The 20,010-nt window shown below is 29.6% G+C and overlaps 1 protein-coding gene across 1 annotated transcript in view; it reads left to right on the top strand.

The window, feature by feature from the left end:
• The first annotated feature begins 7,404 nt into the window (after positions 1-7,404).
• LOC100209080 (CTD small phosphatase-like protein) overlaps positions 7,405-20,010 on the top strand; it is a 29,459-nt gene continuing 16,853 nt past the window's right edge. The window contains exons 1-4 of the mRNA XM_065799856.1: positions 7,405-7,682; positions 15,033-15,265; positions 19,556-19,660; positions 19,797-19,853. Of these exons, the coding sequence (XP_065655928.1) occupies positions 7,469-7,682; positions 15,033-15,265; positions 19,556-19,660; positions 19,797-19,853 (609 nt within the window). The 5' untranslated portion in view covers positions 7,405-7,468. The remainder of the gene's footprint in view (positions 7,683-15,032; positions 15,266-19,555; positions 19,661-19,796; positions 19,854-20,010) is intronic.

The raw sequence follows: 20,010 nt of genomic DNA, 5'->3' as shown, positions 1-20,010 counted from the left end.
TGATAGAAACGGGAAAAAAACAACACACTTTACCGTAACATTCTTCGTCTAAAATACCGTAACGTTCTTCGTCGAAAAAAGTGATTTTTGTAAAATACCCTTTACAAAAACTCCTTTTCTGTGTTTGTTTCTATGACTTTTTGAACCAAATAATCAATTTTTTTTAAAAATCAAAATAGCAATTATTGAGTTAATTGAAAATTTTTGAAAATTTTTTTTTTTTCAAATTATAGTTTTGCCTTGTTAATTATTCATACTTTAGTCATTTTTCCGTTCAAAGCAACGCTAAACAAGGTTAAAACACATTTGATTGCAGCTATATCAACAACAAATGTTATCATGATAGAAACTCGCAAAGGATTTGCCGGCATAATAAAAACTTGTCGTAGCAGACACGCTCGTCACGCTCAAACGACAACTCCTTTGAGATTAAAGAGCACCCGATGAGATTTTTACAGCTATCGCTACATTGCCAAAAGTTTTTTTCTTGATTTTTTATTTTATTAATAATTTATTCTTATTATTTAAATCTAATCGTTTGACAAGAGGCGGATCCAGCCTTTAACTTTGATCTAAGTGTCTATATTTATCAAGTTCTATATATAAGTATCAGTGGCGGATCCAGCGTTTTTTGATCTTTGAGATAAACATTTATATGTTAATACTTATATCAAATAATGAGGGTTTGCAAAAAATTGCGATGGTTGGAGGCTGGGAACAAAAAAGCCCCAAAACTTTTGCAACACCAGCCCCAAACGTGAGAACAATAAGTTGAGGAAATATTTTTTATACTATTCTCAGCTAGACTTACATTCATCAATAATTTTTAAGTTTCAAAGTATTATCTCTCAGCGTTCAAAAATTATGACCATATAAAAATTACAACCCCCTCAAATTGAGGGGGATTTAAACTTTATATGGTCATAATTTTTGAACGCTGAGAGATAATACTATGAAACTTAAAAATTATCGATGAATATAAGTCTAATTGAGAAAAGTACAAAAAATATTTTATTAACTTGTTGCTCTCACGTTTGGGGCAGGTGTTGCAAAAATTTTGGGGCTTTTTTGTTCCCAGCCTCCAATCATAGCAATTATTTGCAAACCCTCATTATTTGACATAAGTATAAACATATAAATGTTTGGAGTTAGCTCCATGTCTGGAAGTTAGTTATCTCAAAGATCAAAAAATAGTGGATCCGCCACTGTTTATCTATAATTATCAAGTTCTCAATTACATCTTAACTACTTTTTTTACAACTTTCATTTTCTCAGTTACATGTTCTTTCATTTTCTCAATTACATGTTCTTTCATGTTCTCAATTACATGTTCTTTCATGTTCTCAATTACATGTTCTTTCATGTTCTCAATTACATGTTCTTTCATGTTCTCAATCACATGTTCTTTCATGTTCTCAAAAAACAAGAACAATATCAACAATTCTAATCAAAATGAAAATAAAAATAATTAATGCGACGAAGAAATATATATTAATATTTTAAATGAAATGCAAATTTATCTTCAAAAATATCAAATTTCAAATAACAAAATGAAAATAAAAGCATTTTTTGAAATGCAAGAATCCTTGTTTCAAACAACAAGAACAACGGTAGGTGTAAAGGTATTGGAATTAAAAAAGTGCTAACTGAAAACAAGGCTTACAAAAAGTCTGGTTTCGAACTGAGAGTTAGCTTATCAAGCTTTCAAAATGTGAAACAAAACTTTCTGAACTATTAGACTCAGAGAAGAAACCTTAATTCATAAAACTTGATGGTAAGTCAACTTTCATTGAGAGAGAGAGAGAGAGAGAGAGAGAGAGAGAGAGAGAGAGAGAGAGAGAGAGAGAGAGAGAGAGAGAGAGAGAGAGAGAGAGAGAGAGAAAGAGAGAGAAAACACTTTATATATTTTTATGTTTTCTACTGCCAGTTTCATAGATGAAGTTGTTAAAGTTGTTTTTGTTTTTTTATTATACACATTAAATACATTGTAGAAATAAGTAATCATATTAATTTTGAGAATTTTGCTGGTAGAGTTAATGAGTGCAATTTATAATTTATTTCATACTATTTATAATTGAGTTAAATAAATTTGTATTCATTTGTATTATATGAAATCTTAAACACTCTTTTTTTTTTTTTAAATAAAACAGAATTTGCATTAATGTGAATTGCACATTAGGGCATTGCATGCATTTTACAATTTTAATATTACACAAATAAAAAACTTAGAAGGTCCAGATATCGATTCATTAGTACAGCAATTGCTAATGCAATTTCATTTCTATGCTGTAACCAAGTAGACGAAGTTGTTATTCATTTCCTGTATCAGTTACAAGAATTTTTACTTCTGTTGATTGATCATCCCCTAAATCTGGATTGTTTAAATGTTTTATTACTCAGGACGAAACATACAGTGATACATGTTGAAATCAATATGAGAGAGAAAATCTAGAATAAGTGGAATATACACAAGATGTCTTTCCTCTGTCAACAGGAGCTTATCTAAGTTTGAAATGAAATTAAATTTACATGAAGCTATGTCAGACTGTGAATTCAACTCAAATGTTTTTGAGAAAGAAGAAGATGATAATTTTCCATACCCTGATTAAGAGTTGAAGAAGAAACTCCAAAAACCTGACACTGTTCTACTTGCAAAAGGTATTCTCAAGAGAACTGTTGATGCAGCTGTTGGGGAAGGAATAAGTCATAGACAGCATACTTCCATACTTTAAAGTATAATTGCTAAACATCTGAAAATGTAGCTTCATTGCAAAAGGACGGAATTTGTTTATAGGGGCACCCATAAAATATGTGCGCAGTAAAACCACTGATTTAGGACTTCCCCACTTAATGAAAATTGAGTGAAATTCAATGCTTTTGTAAAAATCATTGAATTTCACTCAATTTTCATTAAGTGTGGGAGTCCTAAGAAAAAAGAAAGAAAAAGAAATCCAGTCTAATAAAGAAATAGAGAACAAAAGATAGTCAAACTACGTATGTACTTGCTGTCTTTAACACCCCCTCCCCTTGTACGCATTCATGCGTCTTTGAATAATTCTCTCCCCTCATATCTTTGTACATACTTTACGGAAGGCCCCTAGTAAATATCAGTAATTGTTTATATTTTAAAAAAATAATGATTATCTTATTGTGCTAGCCCTAGCTAATAATTTAATAAAACTTTATAATAGTATTAAGTAACTGAGACATGTAACAACAGCACATCCAGGGCTGTTGAGAAAATATTAAAAAGGAAAGGGTAAAAAAAATTTTTCAGCCATAGTCGACATGTAAAATAAAAAAATATAGCCATATCTAAAAAAAAAAAGCTACTACGCTCCCTCTAGGGACAGGCCTGAGCAAACGGCTGTGGTAACCAGAAATGGTTACCACAGCTGTTCGCTCAGGCTTGTCCCTAGGGAGAACGGCACCATTAACTTCTGAAAAATAAAGGACTGAGTGTGACTTCCTCATATGACGACTTAAGTCACTGTAACCCACAGAGCCGTACTTTTCCAAGTGCAACAAGAGCAACTGCACTGAGCCCCCGATATTTAAGGGGCCCCAAATATGAAAAAAACACATTTTTCTAATATGAAAGTTATTTATAAGAAATCTTAAGGATCTTTAGTACTAAATTACTTTCCGATCAGAAACTTATTTTATAAAGCTATTTTATTAAGTTCGAGGTATATTTCCTAATTTTGCACTCGCAATCGAATGAAACTTCATTCAAACGAAAATGCAAGTCCGCTCAAAATTTCCCTTTGGAAAAGTTTTAATTTAAAAATCAATAAAATGGAAACAAAAAAAATTTGATGAGTTTGATAACGCACTTATACCAGTTTGCACTTGTGCCAACTTTTGCAACGGATTATCACTTATGCCAGTTTACACTTGTGCCAGTTTTTGCGACTGCTTTTTAATTTTGCCTATCTATATATGTGTATATATATATATATATATATATATATATATATATATATATATATATATATATATATATATACATATATAGATAGATATAGATATCTATTTATATATATCTATATCTATCTATATATGTATATATATATATATATCTATCTATATATGTATATATATATATATATATATATATATATATATATATATATATATATATATATATATATATATATATATAATCACGGTTTGATTCCTTTTAAACTATTATTTCATTTTTCTTTATCATTAGAATATCCCTATCACCGTACCTCTTACATCTACTTTAATGCTGACTGGGGTTCTTTCCGAAATTTTCTTTGTGATGGGTCTTTTGTCTTCCTGCTGGCAACTTTGTTTCTTATGTAACATTTTGGATTCAGGCTGATATGTCATCATTTTTTCCCTCTTGACAATTTAAGTCAAGCCTCATTCTTTTCCGTGGTTTTCCTGTCATTGTGCTACTAAAATTTCCAATCGTAACCATTACTTCCTTATCTATTGCCAAAAAAATTCTCCAAAAAATAGACGTTTCTTAAATATTGCTAGAAATCACTGTAAAAAGATTTTGTTTAAGACCAAAACCCGCTATTCTCGGGTCACAAAATCTTGTATTTCACCCCAAAAATTAGCTCTAGATACTTTTGGAATATCTTTACAGTGCCTGTAAAGGGAAAATCTGTTAATCCACTTTTCTTACATGGTTTAGATCATATTACTTCACCTAAAGACAAAGCTGAATTGTTTGCTAAAAACTTTTAATCAATCTCATCTCTTGATTCCACTAATCACATCCTACCTAATATAGCCAACAAACAGGCTGATCCATTGGGATTTTCGATCTTCTTGATCCACTGCAAATTTGTTAACGGTAATAATCGATAAGTTTTATTGTGCATTAGATAGGCGTGGAAAGGTTTAGGCTATTGCTTTCAACATTTCTTCAGTCTTTGATAAAGCTTGGCATGCTGGTCTTCTCCATAAGCTCTCTTCTTACGGTAAATCAGGTAACATCTTTAAGATTATTAAATAACGGAGATATTTTTGAATAAAATATTGTTGATAGTTGATCATTGCAGTGTTCAGAGCAAATGCGAATCTGTTTGGGCTTCTGCTATTGGTGCGAGCTAATTTAGTGGTTATAGGATGGCTTGAGTCAGCATGGATCTTTTTAAGGATACTAGTAACTTTTCAATGGCGAAATTAATATTGAAGCTGATCGAACTCTTTACATTAATTCTAATAATATTCAGAGCATTTTTGTGGAAATTTAGCATCTCTTTTTTTGCAGCATGACTGCACAAATTAAGAATAGGAGCATTATATATCAAGTGACCGAATAGCGTAAGATCTATAGATTTGTAGAAGGTTAAGCTGAGTGTGTCCGATTTGCTTAAGGCTTTTGAGTAGATATGGTACTGATTTTACATTGTTGTATACTTTTGCCCATTATTCATCCCTATCAAGATTCTCATTGAGCATGATTTCAAGATATTTTTGGCTGTTGACATTTTCAAGCTCAGTATTGTTAAGTACGAGAGAAGGTATAACTTGAATTTCTGAGCACATAGGATTAATTCTAATGATTTTAAATTTAGAGCTATATATATATATGTATATATATATATATATGTATATATATATATATATATATATACATATATATATATATATATATATATATATATATATATATATATATATATATATATATATATATCTTCGCCATAATAAGAAACTTTATAATTGAACCATTCTTTAGATATTTTTATTCCAATCTTAGCTTCTATGCCAAGTAATTTCACTTTTTGGCAGGTTGTGCAGCCAAGCTTTGTCGGTAACAGAGGTGCTTGTTTTTGGAACAAAATTCTGTTTTTTGCTCTAATGTTCAGCCACTTGGCCGGCTGTTGTTGGTGTAACTGTCTGCAGAAGGTAAGTCTGACGTTGTAATTTTTGTTTCTTATGTTTCTTTTGCACTTAATTTGATTTTTTTCAAACCGGAGAGTCAACCGAGAAGTAATTGGTGGTTGTTTTCATACTTAGCTTTGTGTTATTTTGTAATAAAATTTTTTATATTACTATCGCAAAACGCGTAAAGTTTTTTGTTCTAAAAAATCATTATAAGGCAATATGAGATATTCAGAAAAACATTGCACAGAAACAATAGAATTTCTTAAAAACGCAAATGGTTGTGGAACTGATATTCAGACAAAAAAACAATTTGACATCATAAAAACGAACAAAATAAATAAGGACTTAAGTTAAAGTAAATTTCTTCTCAAGCAAATTTAGATTTTACTAAGAAACAATAGATTCTGTAAGGCAGCGCTGTAATGTTTTCATACGTGTTACGCTTAAATGTTTTATTTGTTTTTGATTATAAAAATACATTTTACTTGATCTTTACAAGCCACATTTGCATTTTGAATTTAATATATATATATTAAATATAATTAATATATATATATTAAATATATATATATATATATATATATATATATATATATATATATATATATATATATATATATATATATATATATATATATATATATATATATATATATATATATATATATATATATATATATGTATATATATAGGGCCGCCGAGAGGGTGGGCAAGAGGAGCATACGTCCCCCGTGCTCCAAGATATTAGAGGCGCCAGAAGATGATAGACCAAAAAAAAATTATAATTAGTTTTTAAGTATAAAAAATAAAAATACTTTTTTTATTGATGAAGTATAAAATGAATTTACCTGGTTATGTGAATATTAGCTTACTTTGTTTATCCTACCAAAAAATTACAGTTTTGAATAATTTATTTCTTTAATGATATATTAAAGAAAGAAATTATATTAAACTATAATATAACCATCAGGTTTTGTCACAGAGAAATGCTGTTAAAAAAACTAGAAGGTTGTTTAAAACCTAGTTTAAAAAAGTGTATATATATGTATATGTATGTACATATATATGTATATATATGTGTGTGTGTTTGCTTTGCTTTGGGCGCCTCTGTGTGTGTGTGTGCGTGCGTGTGTGTGTGTGCGCGTGTGTGTGTATTTAAGTTCATAAAAAAGAACTTTTATTTTTTGACTGTGACCTTCATACGCGGCTTCAGAGCGAGTTAAAAAACTATATAATAAAAATTATTTAAATTGCAACAAATAAGTAAACAAATAATTTATCTCAAATAACAAATTTAATTAATTTGTTATATGAGATAAATCATTTGTTTTTAAAATTTAAGCTTGTAATTCAAAGGTTTATTTATTAGTCCATTTCTCCAAACATTTATGGGGAGAACACATTCCCCTAAGCTTTTTAAATTGAAATTTAAAGTCAAAAAGCGGCAGTGCCGGTCTCAGTCTTGAAAAAATATATATGTCCGCCCATTTTACCGAACCTTATTTAAATCTTATTTATCACGGAGATAACTTGATCAATTAATAAATAAATAATAAATACAAAGACAGTGCTAGCCGATCGTTACTTTTTATATATGGCATTGTTATATTTTCATATTTTTATATTCAATAATAACATTAAAGCAGTTTCAATTTACTACGATATCATACTGTTTATAATAAAACTGGAAGCTGCTCAGTACCAGCAACTTCTTATGGATGAAACTTCTATCATTACACAAGTACAAAGAGAGGAATGCGAAATTTTAAATCCACATGGAAATCATGTTTCAACATTAAACGAAAGTGGTAACTCATAAATTTCTTTAAATAATCAATTTAAATTAAATAAATTATAAAATCTTGCTATAATAACCGCAATTATTTTTATTTTAATGTAGTATGGTTTATAGCTCAATAAAATGACATTATTTGTTAAATTTTGATTTACAGGTTCTTTTATTTTTTTTATTTTTGGAAGTCAGATAAATAGTGTTTATAGCAAGGTTGTCTATTGACTGACTGGTCTATGTACTGCACGTAGTATTCTGCTGTGTAAAATGCTCAATTGATTAAAAGATACAACACAATGTATAAAAATGTATAAATAACATACTTGTTACTAGCAGTTTTCAAAATATATTTGTATTTTCTTGCAAAATTGAGAACCAAATGTGTATTTTGCTGATATTATATTCAAATTATTTTCTTCTTAAAGATATACTGACATGTAAAGAGTTTTGAAAATTAAATACTTGTAAGAAAGATAAGAGAAAAAACTAAAGTTTATATAAATTGACTGATTTAAGGATATCCAATACTAAAAGGTATCATCATATAGCTGATATAAAATTAGAATATAATTAAAATATATATATAAGACCATTATGGTTATTTTTGTAAAATGGTTAGTAAACTGATACGCTTTCTTTTTAGTTAAACTGTTATGATGTTGAATCCAAGTTTCACCAAAATATTTTTCTATCACTAGAATATTTTTCTAGTATTGACTTGAGTTTGCCAAGAGTTTAGTTCTTTGACCTAAGATCCTTGAGTCATATACAAAATGCAATTTGCTGATGTTTAATTACAAAAACAAATGCTAATTTTTGACTGTATTAACACTCCACATATACTATAGTAACCATTAATAAATAGTCCAGATATACTATAGCAAACACTATAGGTTTACTCAGTTTGTTATATTTCAAATTATTTAAAAAAACTCTGAATTTTCTGATTTTTACTCATTATTTTCTGAATATTATAAATAGGTAAATTTCAAACATAAATATATATACAGTGACCTACAAATGACTATATCTTTAGTGATAACAAAACTTGCCAATACTCTTTTTCCGCTACTATTTTTTTACCAAAAGTACATTTTAAGCATCTAAAGTTTTTTGTGAACTAGTTGCTTACAAGTTTTGCAAATAATATTTGCTCCAACTACTACACGTAGCGTAGTAGTTGGAGCAAATACTATTTGCAAAACTTGTAAGTAAGTTTTGCAAATAATATAAGTTTTTCGTCATCTAACGCTCTTAGTAATATTTCTTCTGTCTTTTTGTGTAAACAAACATAAATTTTAGAATAGTTGCTATATAACTAATAGAAGTGCTTTATATATATTTTATATAAATAAAATTTTATAAAAAATTATTGTTATCTTATATTACCAATAATTTTATAAAAAACAAATTGTTTTTATATAACTGTTTTAAATCTTTTTTAAACAAAATTGTTGAAATAAATGTCCTAATCAAATAACTTTTTGTGGTTTAAAAACAAGAAAGTTAACTCAAGTCTTATTAATTATTAATTTGAAGAAAAAAAAGTTTTTTCTTGTTTTATTATGTTTTGTTATCAAAAATAAATAACCGGATAATAACTTTTATTATTTATTTATTTTCAATCTCAATTTATTTTTATCAGGGATGTCTAGTACCAAAAGACTTTGGCTTAAAATCTGTTTTTTTTTTTCTTGTCTCTGGTTTCTAAATGTTTTGAACAAAATATTTTTTTTTGTCTTATAAAATTTATGTTATAAAAGCATAACATTTTATTAAAAAATTTGTTGGAAAATATATCTAAGATTTCATTGTAATGAAATTAAAACAATAATTTTTTTTTACATTACATAAAGTTATGAACAAAAAACAACCAAGATTGAATTAAATTGATAAAGTTAAATTTATATTAATTAAATTAAAACAAAAATAAAAAAAATAAAATAATAAAATAAAAATAATAATAATAAAAATAATAAAATAATAAATATAATAATAATAAATATAATAATAATAAATAAATATAAAAATAAATAAAAATAATACAAAAATTGAAAAAAATAAAAATTAAATCAATAAAAAATTTGTGATTTAATTATTTTAATTTTATATTGTATTTACATTTTAATTTTGCTCGGATTCACCCAATTTGGGATAGTATTTGCCAGGTGGAGGATGGTATTGTTTTGTTAGAAATTAGTAAGATTGTAATAAAATATATAACAAAGCAAGTTTTTTGATGAATTTTTTAACTAAAGTCACACATTACATTTTTATTATTGTTACAATTTATATATAAAGATTATTGTAACATAATTGTTTACAAAAGTTGTATTTTTAAGTGCTACTGTCATGAATAATATGTTTAGTGAACAATTTTTGTAAAGGTATTGGTTAAAAGTACACAGTTTGCCATTTTTGGCACTAACCCTCAAATTGTGAAGCAAAAAAATGACAATATGTTCAGTAAACTAGAGACACTCAGGGTTCATTTGGAATGAAAAGTTTAAGACCTGGTTACACTATCAGAGAGAAAATTGAGTTAAGAAGTTAGACCGTCTCTACAATATTTTCAACATAAAAAATATGCTGGTTGAATAAAATGGTGGTAAATACTTGTCCCTGTTTCATTTAATAATATAAATTTAATTTTTCATAGATTTTACATGTTCTTTTTAAAAGCTAAACCATTTTAGAGGTTTCTGTTCAAAATGTTTTTTTCCTATTAGAGGCTCAAACATATCAACGAGAAAGCAAAATTTTATACACTATTTTTAGCACTATCAGTTTCCATCAAGATGTTACAAAAAATATCAAAACTTTTAAAACTGTATAAGTACATAGAGTATTCAAAGGGCTTTTAGTAGAAAAAAGAATAGAGCAATTATCTTTTCATTTGGCTGATTTATGGAGCTATAAAGTGAGGCAGGTAGAGAAACCATTTTTACTGTTTCTGAAGAAATTTTTCTTAAATCTTTCAACCTTTGATAATATTTGTGCCTATAAATATATTTTTTGCTTAATAATAGCATAAGGATACAAAAATTAGAGAAAATAAAAACTTGGGTTGCCTACTGCTTCATTCTTTGCTTTTTTATGTAACAGGTTTGCTAAGAGATAAAATTTGAGTCATAGTAAAGAAAGCATCTTTAAAAGTTTTTTTTTTTTTCTCTAATGATAAATTATTCTATTATTTTTGCATGGGATATTGGCAACTTTCATGTCACACACAATGAAGAATGGTGTGCTGACAATCCCTAAAAGAGCAAAGATTAATTTGAAATTTTTGTATTTTTTTGGAAGGGGTTCAGTTATGGCCACAATCAGTTGCTGCTTGACACCAGAATCCAGAGATGTGGAACCACTGAGGGTTGTTGTCTTTTGATATGCAGTCTGTCTGTGAGATTTCCTTGTGTCAATAATGTTCAAGCTGCATTTCAAGAAGTTTCCACCATTATCAATCCTAATTTTGGTGATGCTTGATTTAAAAATTCATCTTTCATTAGACACCATTGCAACAAACTGAGACAGACCTATGCAATGCACAACTTTGGTTGTGAAGTTTTCTTTTTTTGAAGCATCATAAATAGTTGATGTGGTGAAGAAAGATTCCAACTTCATTCAGACACTAGCAAACTTATCCCTGAAGTTTGATTACATTAAGCTTGCTCCAAATGACTTGTTGAGAATTGATGCAAGACCTCTGATTTTGTTGTTGGAAAGACTAGTGTTGATTTGAATCTTGACCATGTTGGTTGTTAAGAGCATGGGGTTCTTTTCTGAGTTTTCGCAAGAAGGTCTAGGAGTAAGGAGCATTAATCTTCCACCCTGTGCTCTGATCAGCCTTTTAGTTCCTTTAGGCTAGGCAACTTTTTGCTCAATTAAAGATGCAGCCGGTTTTCTCCTAGTTCAGAGTCAGCCTGCATCATCTTTTTCAAATTTTCAAATTTTGAATCTTTTGTGCACCAGCGAGGAAACCCCTTTGTAAGTGTTGTTAGGCAAAGAGAAAACAGCTTTTCAGGTGCCTAGGAAACGCTTTGTGGACTGCTGCTTGGTGTACATGATGCAACAAGGGGAGTTTGATTGTGTTTTGATCTGCCAACTTGACAAAGGAAGCATGAACAGTCAGTAGGGTTTTCTTGTGATCTCAATCTTTTGAAAATTGTACATTCTGGTGAGCTTACCATTGATTTGACCACTATCTATCCTGGTGGAACATTGGGATCAGTGAAGTTAATCTCTTGTTTGAGCAGGACCTTGATTCTCTCCTTCATAAAATCTATATCTTGTCTGTTACATTTTTTCATCCACAGATAGTAGACAGTTCTTCTGCAGTCTTCATGAGCTTTTGTTAAGTTTTGTAATGAAGCACAAAAACTATTCAACATGTTCTGCTCTTTTTAAATCTACTAATAAGAACTCATCAGAACTTACTACTAGTTTAATATAATTAAGTAAGTAAAAGCTTCCAAACTTCTTCCAAAAAAGTAGACAAATATTTTTATCAATTTACCTGATTAGAAATTTAGTAATGTAGTAAAATTTTAAAATATTGGACTTTTTGAATTTTTAAAATTGATTGATTTTTAAAAAGTTACTCTAAAAAGTCATTCAAAAGAATTTTAAGTAATTTGAACTTGATCATCAGGAACACTAAATAAAAAAAGTCTAAAGTTTTGTTTTATTTGTTGTGGAAATCTTGTTTCCCCAAAGCAGTAAACTGTTTAAATTTTGGGAACTTGTTGATGTTGAGAAACTTATTAAACAAAAAACACAATTAGAGGCACAAAAGATATAAAGGCTGAAAGAATTAAGAAAAATTTATTTGAAAACAGTAAAAAGGGTTGCTATGCCTGCCTCGCTTTGAAGCTCTGTAAATTAGACAGATAAAAAGATAATTATTCCATTCCTTTTTCTACTGAAAGGCCTTTAAATAATCTATATCCTTATACTGTTTTAAAAGTTGCGATGCTCTTTGTAACATCTTGATGGAAACTGACACTGCTAAAAATGGTGTATAAATTTTTGCTTTCTAGTTGATAATTTTGAGCCTCAAATAGGAACAAAACATTTTGAACAAAAACCCCCAAAATGGTTTTATTTTAACTAGAACATGAAAAATCTATAAAAAATCAAATTTATATCATTAAATGAAGCAGACAGGTATTTACCCATCATTTTATGCAACTGGCATTTTGAATATGTTGAAAATGCTGTAGAGACAAACTTAATTTTCTCTCTTGGGCAATGTAAACAGGTTTTAGTTTTTGCCTCTAGTTTACCATCTCTAGTTTACCAGACATTCATGCTTTACACTAAAGTACTTTACATTAAAGCTCTTTACACTAAAGTTCTTTACACAAAAATGAGGGTTAAAATTGAGGGTTAAAATTGTAGCTACAGATGTTATTTACCAGCAGGCAGGCTTAATTTGAGGGTTAAAATTGTAACTACAGATGTTATTTACCAGCAGGCAGGAAAGCAAGATTCAGAGTGAGTTGCATGACTCAAAATGGAATATTCAGTGTTCAATTAACAACTTAAAGACTTTGCTAATAATGATTCGGTAATAGTTAAGAAGGTCGTAGAACAATCTCTAGAGTCTTTTAAAATTAGAACCATAAATGAAATTTTCCAGCTGGCAGGAGAAAAAAAACTTTACAAAAATAACACAATGGTTAAGATTGTAATGAAGAGAGTTTTGAAGAACTTTTTTTGTAAGATTATGACAGGAATGTTGTTCTGACCACGTGTCAGAAATAGCCATTGATTTGAATGTCTAACAGCGGATTAACTTTTTTTTTGGGGGGGGGGTAGAGTGGTATGGGGTAGAGTGAGGCTATATCTAAAACAACATAGAGTGCAGTCTTAGGAAGAAGGAGAACAATAAATAAAAAAGATGATTGAGTGAAAAGGTGCTAAAGCACATAAATTAAAAGCACATAAAGAATAGTCAATCAATTTGAGGATTCAAACTTGATTTTACTACCATTAGGTGAATTGATATATAAGTATATACTCAAGCCAAATATGCAACAATTAGAGTTTGCAAATCAAATTGTTATAATTATCAACATTAGGATCTGAACGAATTTGAATTAGTCCACAAAGAACAATTAGATTTGGTGAATTTTGCAAAATGGTAAGATTTAACATATGAAAAGTTTCTTCAAAGAATATTTGATGGACTGACAGTATGGTAGTACTAATATTTTTTTTTTAGTTTAATGTTTTTAGGTACTTAATTTATATTTTATATTAATAGAAAGCTTTAAAAATTAAAAAAAAAATGTTTTAAATTAAAAGACTCATTCATAAATAGTGCGTGACACCCTTAGCAATAAGCTTTGCTGTTACTTCATTCCTGCTAATCAACTCAATCTTGTAACAAAGGGTTCCATATGTGGTCTCATCAATGTATATCAAAAGTGCTAACAGAAACACCATTCGTGCACAACATGGCACTGTTAATACTCTGATATTTTACAGCTGTTGATAGAATCAGCCTCTGAGAGCCACCACAGAATTTGGAAACCTTTACTAGTAGGCAACTTCAGAACCATTAAACTGAGTTTTAGAGCTGTACCTTCATAAGGAAATAACTGAAAATTACCGGTAGCAGAGTGATGATGATAATCCTAATCCTGACCTGGTGACACGTTACCGGAACATTAACTGCAATATATCACTGGTACAAATTAACGGAATATTCAACAGAAACATGTTACTACATTATATTACTTTTTCTTTTTTTTAATTAAATAATCTTTCTTATTTGTTAGTTACTCTGAACATAAATAGTGGTTGTGTGCAACCTTTTTGTGAGTTTGATTAAAAACAATAAAATTGAATAAATTCTTTAAAAGTTTTTTATAAAGTAATAATGTTCATGTATGGTCCACTTAACCCACTTGAATTAGTAAAAGAAAAGAAGAGTACTTAATTGATTAACTTTATCAATTTGCTGGATTTTTAGAATACCACTAACTTTATTGTTTTTCTGAATTTTCTGATAAATATTATGACTTTTTTTTTTATGGCCAACTATAATAGAACAGTAACTGTTGTATTGTATTAACAATAACTCACAACAAATATATCTAATTTGTTTACAATGCCACTAACTTTATTGATTTTTGTAGATTTTTAACACTAACTAACTACTATTGCTAACAAGCAATTACTGGAAGATATTTAATATATCTCTTAGAGATTTGTTTAGTTGCCTAAGGTTGTAACATTTTTTTCATTGGCGACTACAAGGGCAAATTTGACAAGTAGATTGAGAAATACTGCATTTGTACTAATTTTGCAGACTTAGTTGTCAAGTTGTACTAATTTTATCACATAAACTTTATTTATTTAGAATTAATTCCGTCGTATAAAAAACGCAAACATCGTGGAATAATATCAACTATATTCTGTTGCTTCCACTCGAAAAAAACATTAAAGCCATTTAAAAAAAAAACAATTCAAGTGACACAAGCAAGTATCAACAATACGGCAACAATAATAACACAGCAACAACCAAATAACAATGACACTGCATATTGTAAATGTGAGGATGATGTAAAAGATGAAGAACTAAAAGAATCTTCTGTAAGATTTTATGATTTTGTTTTTAAATAATTTTATTTTTGATAAATAATTTATTTTGAATAAATTATTCTTTATTTTTAAATAAAATTATTGTTTATTCATTAATGCATTTTTTTAGTTAATTGTTATTATAAAAAATTTGAAATAATTATTTGCGCAAACCAAGAATCTTTATTTTTTATTTTTATTTTTGTATTCTGATTCACTCACAATAAGACTGCAGGCAACCACTATTAAGTTGGGGATTAATAGAAAAAAAAGGAATAAAGTTAAAGAGCAAGGAAATGGTTGAAGACTTGGCAAATTGTAGGCAGTATGAGTCAGGAAAGCATGAAAATGGGACAGAGTTTCAAAGCGTTAAAGTGCGGGGAAAAACTAAACGACTAAAAGTTTTTAGAGCAATGACAAGTCAAAAGCAATGACAATGACAAAAGCAATGAGAATAAGTTTTAGTTTATGGAACTAGGGGTGATAGCTCCTTTGAGCAGCGACCATGATAGTATTTGTAGAAAAGATGATAGTATTTGTAGAAAATGGCAAGCACGATAAAGGAAAGCAACTTTAGCGGATGCTAATTTAGCAATCTATTGTATATATGGCTTCCATGAAAAGTCAGTAATAAACGATAATCCAACAAGATGTAAAGAAGAGGACTCGGTGAGAGAGTTTCCATTAATATAGGAATGTCAACAGTATTATGATAGTTGTTTACAGTAAAAAACAGAGTTTTGTCAGAGTTCAGATTTACAAGCCACTGTGAGCCCTAATCTGTTACTGAAATGAGATCAGATTCAAGATTGGCTGCCTGTTCTAAGGATGAAAAAGAGAAGACTTTTAGTCAAGACAGCAGTATAAAATTGAGTCATCAGCAAATAGAGCTACTTTTGATATAAGGTTGTCAGGAAGATCATTAATGTATATAAGAATCAGAACAAGATCAAGGATAGAACTTTAATGTACCCCATAGGTTACTGGAAATGAAGAGTGTTGGCCTTTGAGGACGAGTTTAATAAAGCAGTTAGAAAGAAATGATTTAATAATCTAAAAAACTTTCCCAGATACACCATATGAAGCAAGCTTATGGAGAACACCAGCATGCCAAACTTTGTTGAAAGCTTTAAATGTGTCAAGAGCAATAGCCCTAGCCTCTCCGCCTCCATCTAATTCACAATATAATCTTTCAATCATAACAGTTAGCAAGTCAGCTGTAGAGTAAAAGAATCAAAAACGATGTCTGACAATAAGTTATTAAACTCAAGATGGGATGTTAAAAAATGTGTTGATCAAAGACTTAATGACCTTGCTAATAAGAGATAGAATACTGGTTAGACAATAGTTGGAAGGGTCAGAATCATATCCAGAGTTTTTGAAATTTGGAACCACAAATGCCATTTTCTAGCAGGTAGGAAAACAAGATTCAGTCAAGCACTTATCAAATAGAAAAAATTGATGAGAGTTCTGGACAACACTTTTATAAGACTATGGCAGGAATGTTTTCTGGACGACAAGCCGTAGAAAAGTTTAATTGAGATATAACTTTAGCAGCGAAGCTGGAGTGATTTGAATGTCTAACAATTGGTTAACCTGTTTAATTGGAATGGAAGGAAGAGACTGGCCATAAGATTCAAGGGTTGAATTAGAAGAAAAGTTGTTTGCAAATAAGTTCAGTCTCATGAGTGAGAGATGTAATGTGAGACCTACCCTTGTTATTGGCGTCATTGCAGATTTTCCAAAAGTCTCTACTGGCTTACTTCTGAAATGAGATACAGATTTAGTGAACTGAGAGTAATGGAGCTTAGCATCAGAGTAAAAAAAAAGGTGTTAAGCTCTGATTACTGAGAGTTTTCAGAGCTTAGCACCTTTGATTTCCATTGATTTCTTATAATAATAAATAGGTGTTTGTTCTTAAGAAAGTTAGTTAGAAAGTCAATCGTTCGAAAAAGATAAATTAAAAGTGATTACGATTAGATATAACAGCTGCACAAGAAGGTGAAAATCATGAAGTAGAATGAGAATTGAATTTAACCAACGAGAAGAAATAAAAGCTTCCATTCCTGCCTGGATCCAGGATCCATTTATCAGCGAAGAGAGAAAAGACATTTGCCCAAGGACTGTTGCAAAGAAAATCACAAAAAGAATCCCAGTCAGCTTTAGGGTAGTAGTGCGATGACAGGTGTGTCCAAAGAAGAAGTACAAGATAAAAGATTTATAGAGATCATTGCATGGTTAGAACCATGTAAGGGAGAAAAAGGAGCAACTGACACAAATCAAGGAATGAAGGTAAGTGGTTAGTTGTTTAGAAAATAAGTCACAAAGTTAACTATATGATTAAGAGATTGAAAAATGCAGAAGTTATAGGCTTTAGTACCAGCATAGTCAGTGATGTTAGAGCCAAGCCATTCAGTGGGATGAGCATTAAAGTCACCAATAACAAACAATTTTGACTGAAGGGTGAAGAGAAAGGGCATGATCAATTTGATCAGAAATTACATCTAAAAGAGTCTGCACTTTTTTTTTGAGAAAAAGGAGAACAATAAAGAACAAATAGTGAAAGGTGATAAAGTGAAAAGGTGCTAAGTGGAAGCACATAAAAGAATGATCAAGGGATTTAAACATGATTTTTCAACAAATAAATGAATTGATGCATAAGTATACATCTAAGCCAAGCATGTGATGGTTAGATTCTTTGATAATTAAAAGATAGTACCCATCAATGCTGATATCAGATAAAGGAGCATTCGAATTTAAATTTGTCTCACAAAGAGCAAGCAAGTCTGGTGAATTTTATAAGAGGTAAGATTCAACTAACAGAAGATTGCTTTGCAGACCACAAATATTTGTGAAAGTTATATTGAAAGAGTTAATTGGTGGGGATAGTTTTTAATGTTTAATATTTTGGTTTACTTTGGGCATGATTTGATTTTTAAGAGAACTTGACTCAAAGTAGGGCTCTTTATTTATCCTCAACAATGCACACCGAAAGCATTAACAGGGATACCATCCATGCGCAAATGGCACTGTTAATACTCTGATATTTTTCAACTGTTGATGGAATCAGCTTCTTAGAGCTAACACAGAGTTCGGAAACCTTACTACCAGCCAGCCTCAGAACCATTAAACTAAGTTTTAAAGCTGTACCCTCATTAGAAGATAACAAGAAGAGTTGCATAACACTATAAAGGAGACACAAGCAAAAATCTATGATTAGAGTCAAAAATCTATGAGTAGAATCAAAAAGTATTCATCATCCTATGCAGGAAACAATTTAACACAGGTTTACATCTACCCTAGCTAATAGATGAAAAAGGGGTTCAAGGGTGGTCAACAGAATTATTTTGCTTACCCCTAAAGTCTTTGCCTAGGAGGCTTTTTACAGGACTGTAGTTGGATGCAGTTAACATCTGCCTAAGATGAGTATTTTTATCAAAACACCATCTCTAGCCTGTGCTCAACCAGGAGCCCCAATGCAGAGGATTTTCAAGTTGGAGTTTATTTCTTCTAGTCTTTGCTTTAAAAAGCAAACCCTACAAGGCAGCAGGATATGAGGCAGGTATTACTGGGTTACATGATACCAGTAGCAAGGTGATTGTAATGGTCCTAAACCTGACCTGACCTATAGTAGTTAAATGGAATTACTTCCTGTAGGCAGTACTTTAAAATAATAATGGAAATATTTTGGAAATGCATTTAGAAAAATATTACATCTAACAAAATACTAGAGATTATGGTGAGTGTAGGTTTTATAGTTGGAGTCACTAGTTGGTTACTGAGCTCACACTGCATCAGAGATTTAAACAGAACAAAACCTTACATAACTTACAGTTGAGTGAACACCGCACCAGAGGTTGGCCATAGTTTTGTTCTGTCTGAATCTAAGACTGCGCCATAGGTTCAGACAGAACACAAACATACATAAAGTAATTTATGGGTGAATGAAAACCGCGCCAGAGGTTCAGACAGAAATTCAAATATAGAGATCCCAACAATTTGGATGAGTAAACGCTGCGCCAGAGGTTTATACAGAACACAAACATAAATATAGTAAATTACATGTAAAGTTGCACTGGGTCATATGTTACCAGTTGCAGGGTGGTCATGATGGCCATACACTTTATCTGACATTTAAATAAAAAATTTGAATTAATTTCTAAATGCAGACATGAAAATAACTTTCTCTTAAAAAACTATAAAAATAAGTAAGTTAATAAAATAAAAATAAAAAGTACCAATTAAAAACATTAAAAAAAACAACAACAATATGGCATATTATTTTAAATAGTGTTGTTTTAGACAATTGAATCATTTTATCTTCTTCCTGCTCTTACTCGTCAAGATCAAAATAAAAAGTGTGTTGTTATTGATCTAGATGAAACTCTAGTTCATAGTTCGTTTAAGGTATGAGTCATAATTTATTTAGGGTTGTCCTTTTTTCTTCTGATTTTATTAAGCTTTATTCTTTTTATTGTGTATTTAATGATTTAAAATAAATTTTTTGATTTACAATAAATAAAAAATTCAAATTTAAATTTAGCCAGTTGAAAATGCAGACTTTATTGTTCCTGTAGAAATAGATGGTATTGTTCACCAAGTAATATTTTATTTATATTTTAATATTATTCTTTTGCGAAATTTTTTAAATGTTATTTATCTATGTATGTATTTCTATATCTTTATATATATCCTTATATATATATCCTTATATAGTAGTCGAGACTTTAATAGTAAAAAAAGTCTCATTCAATGCT

This window comes from Hydra vulgaris, chromosome 06, assembly GCF_038396675.1.
Source record: "Hydra vulgaris chromosome 06, alternate assembly HydraT2T_AEP".
Taxonomy (NCBI): Eukaryota; Metazoa; Cnidaria; class Hydrozoa; order Anthoathecata; family Hydridae; genus Hydra; species Hydra vulgaris.
Note: the sequence above shows the minus strand (reverse complement) of the source record. Positions and strands in the feature narration are given on the sequence as shown.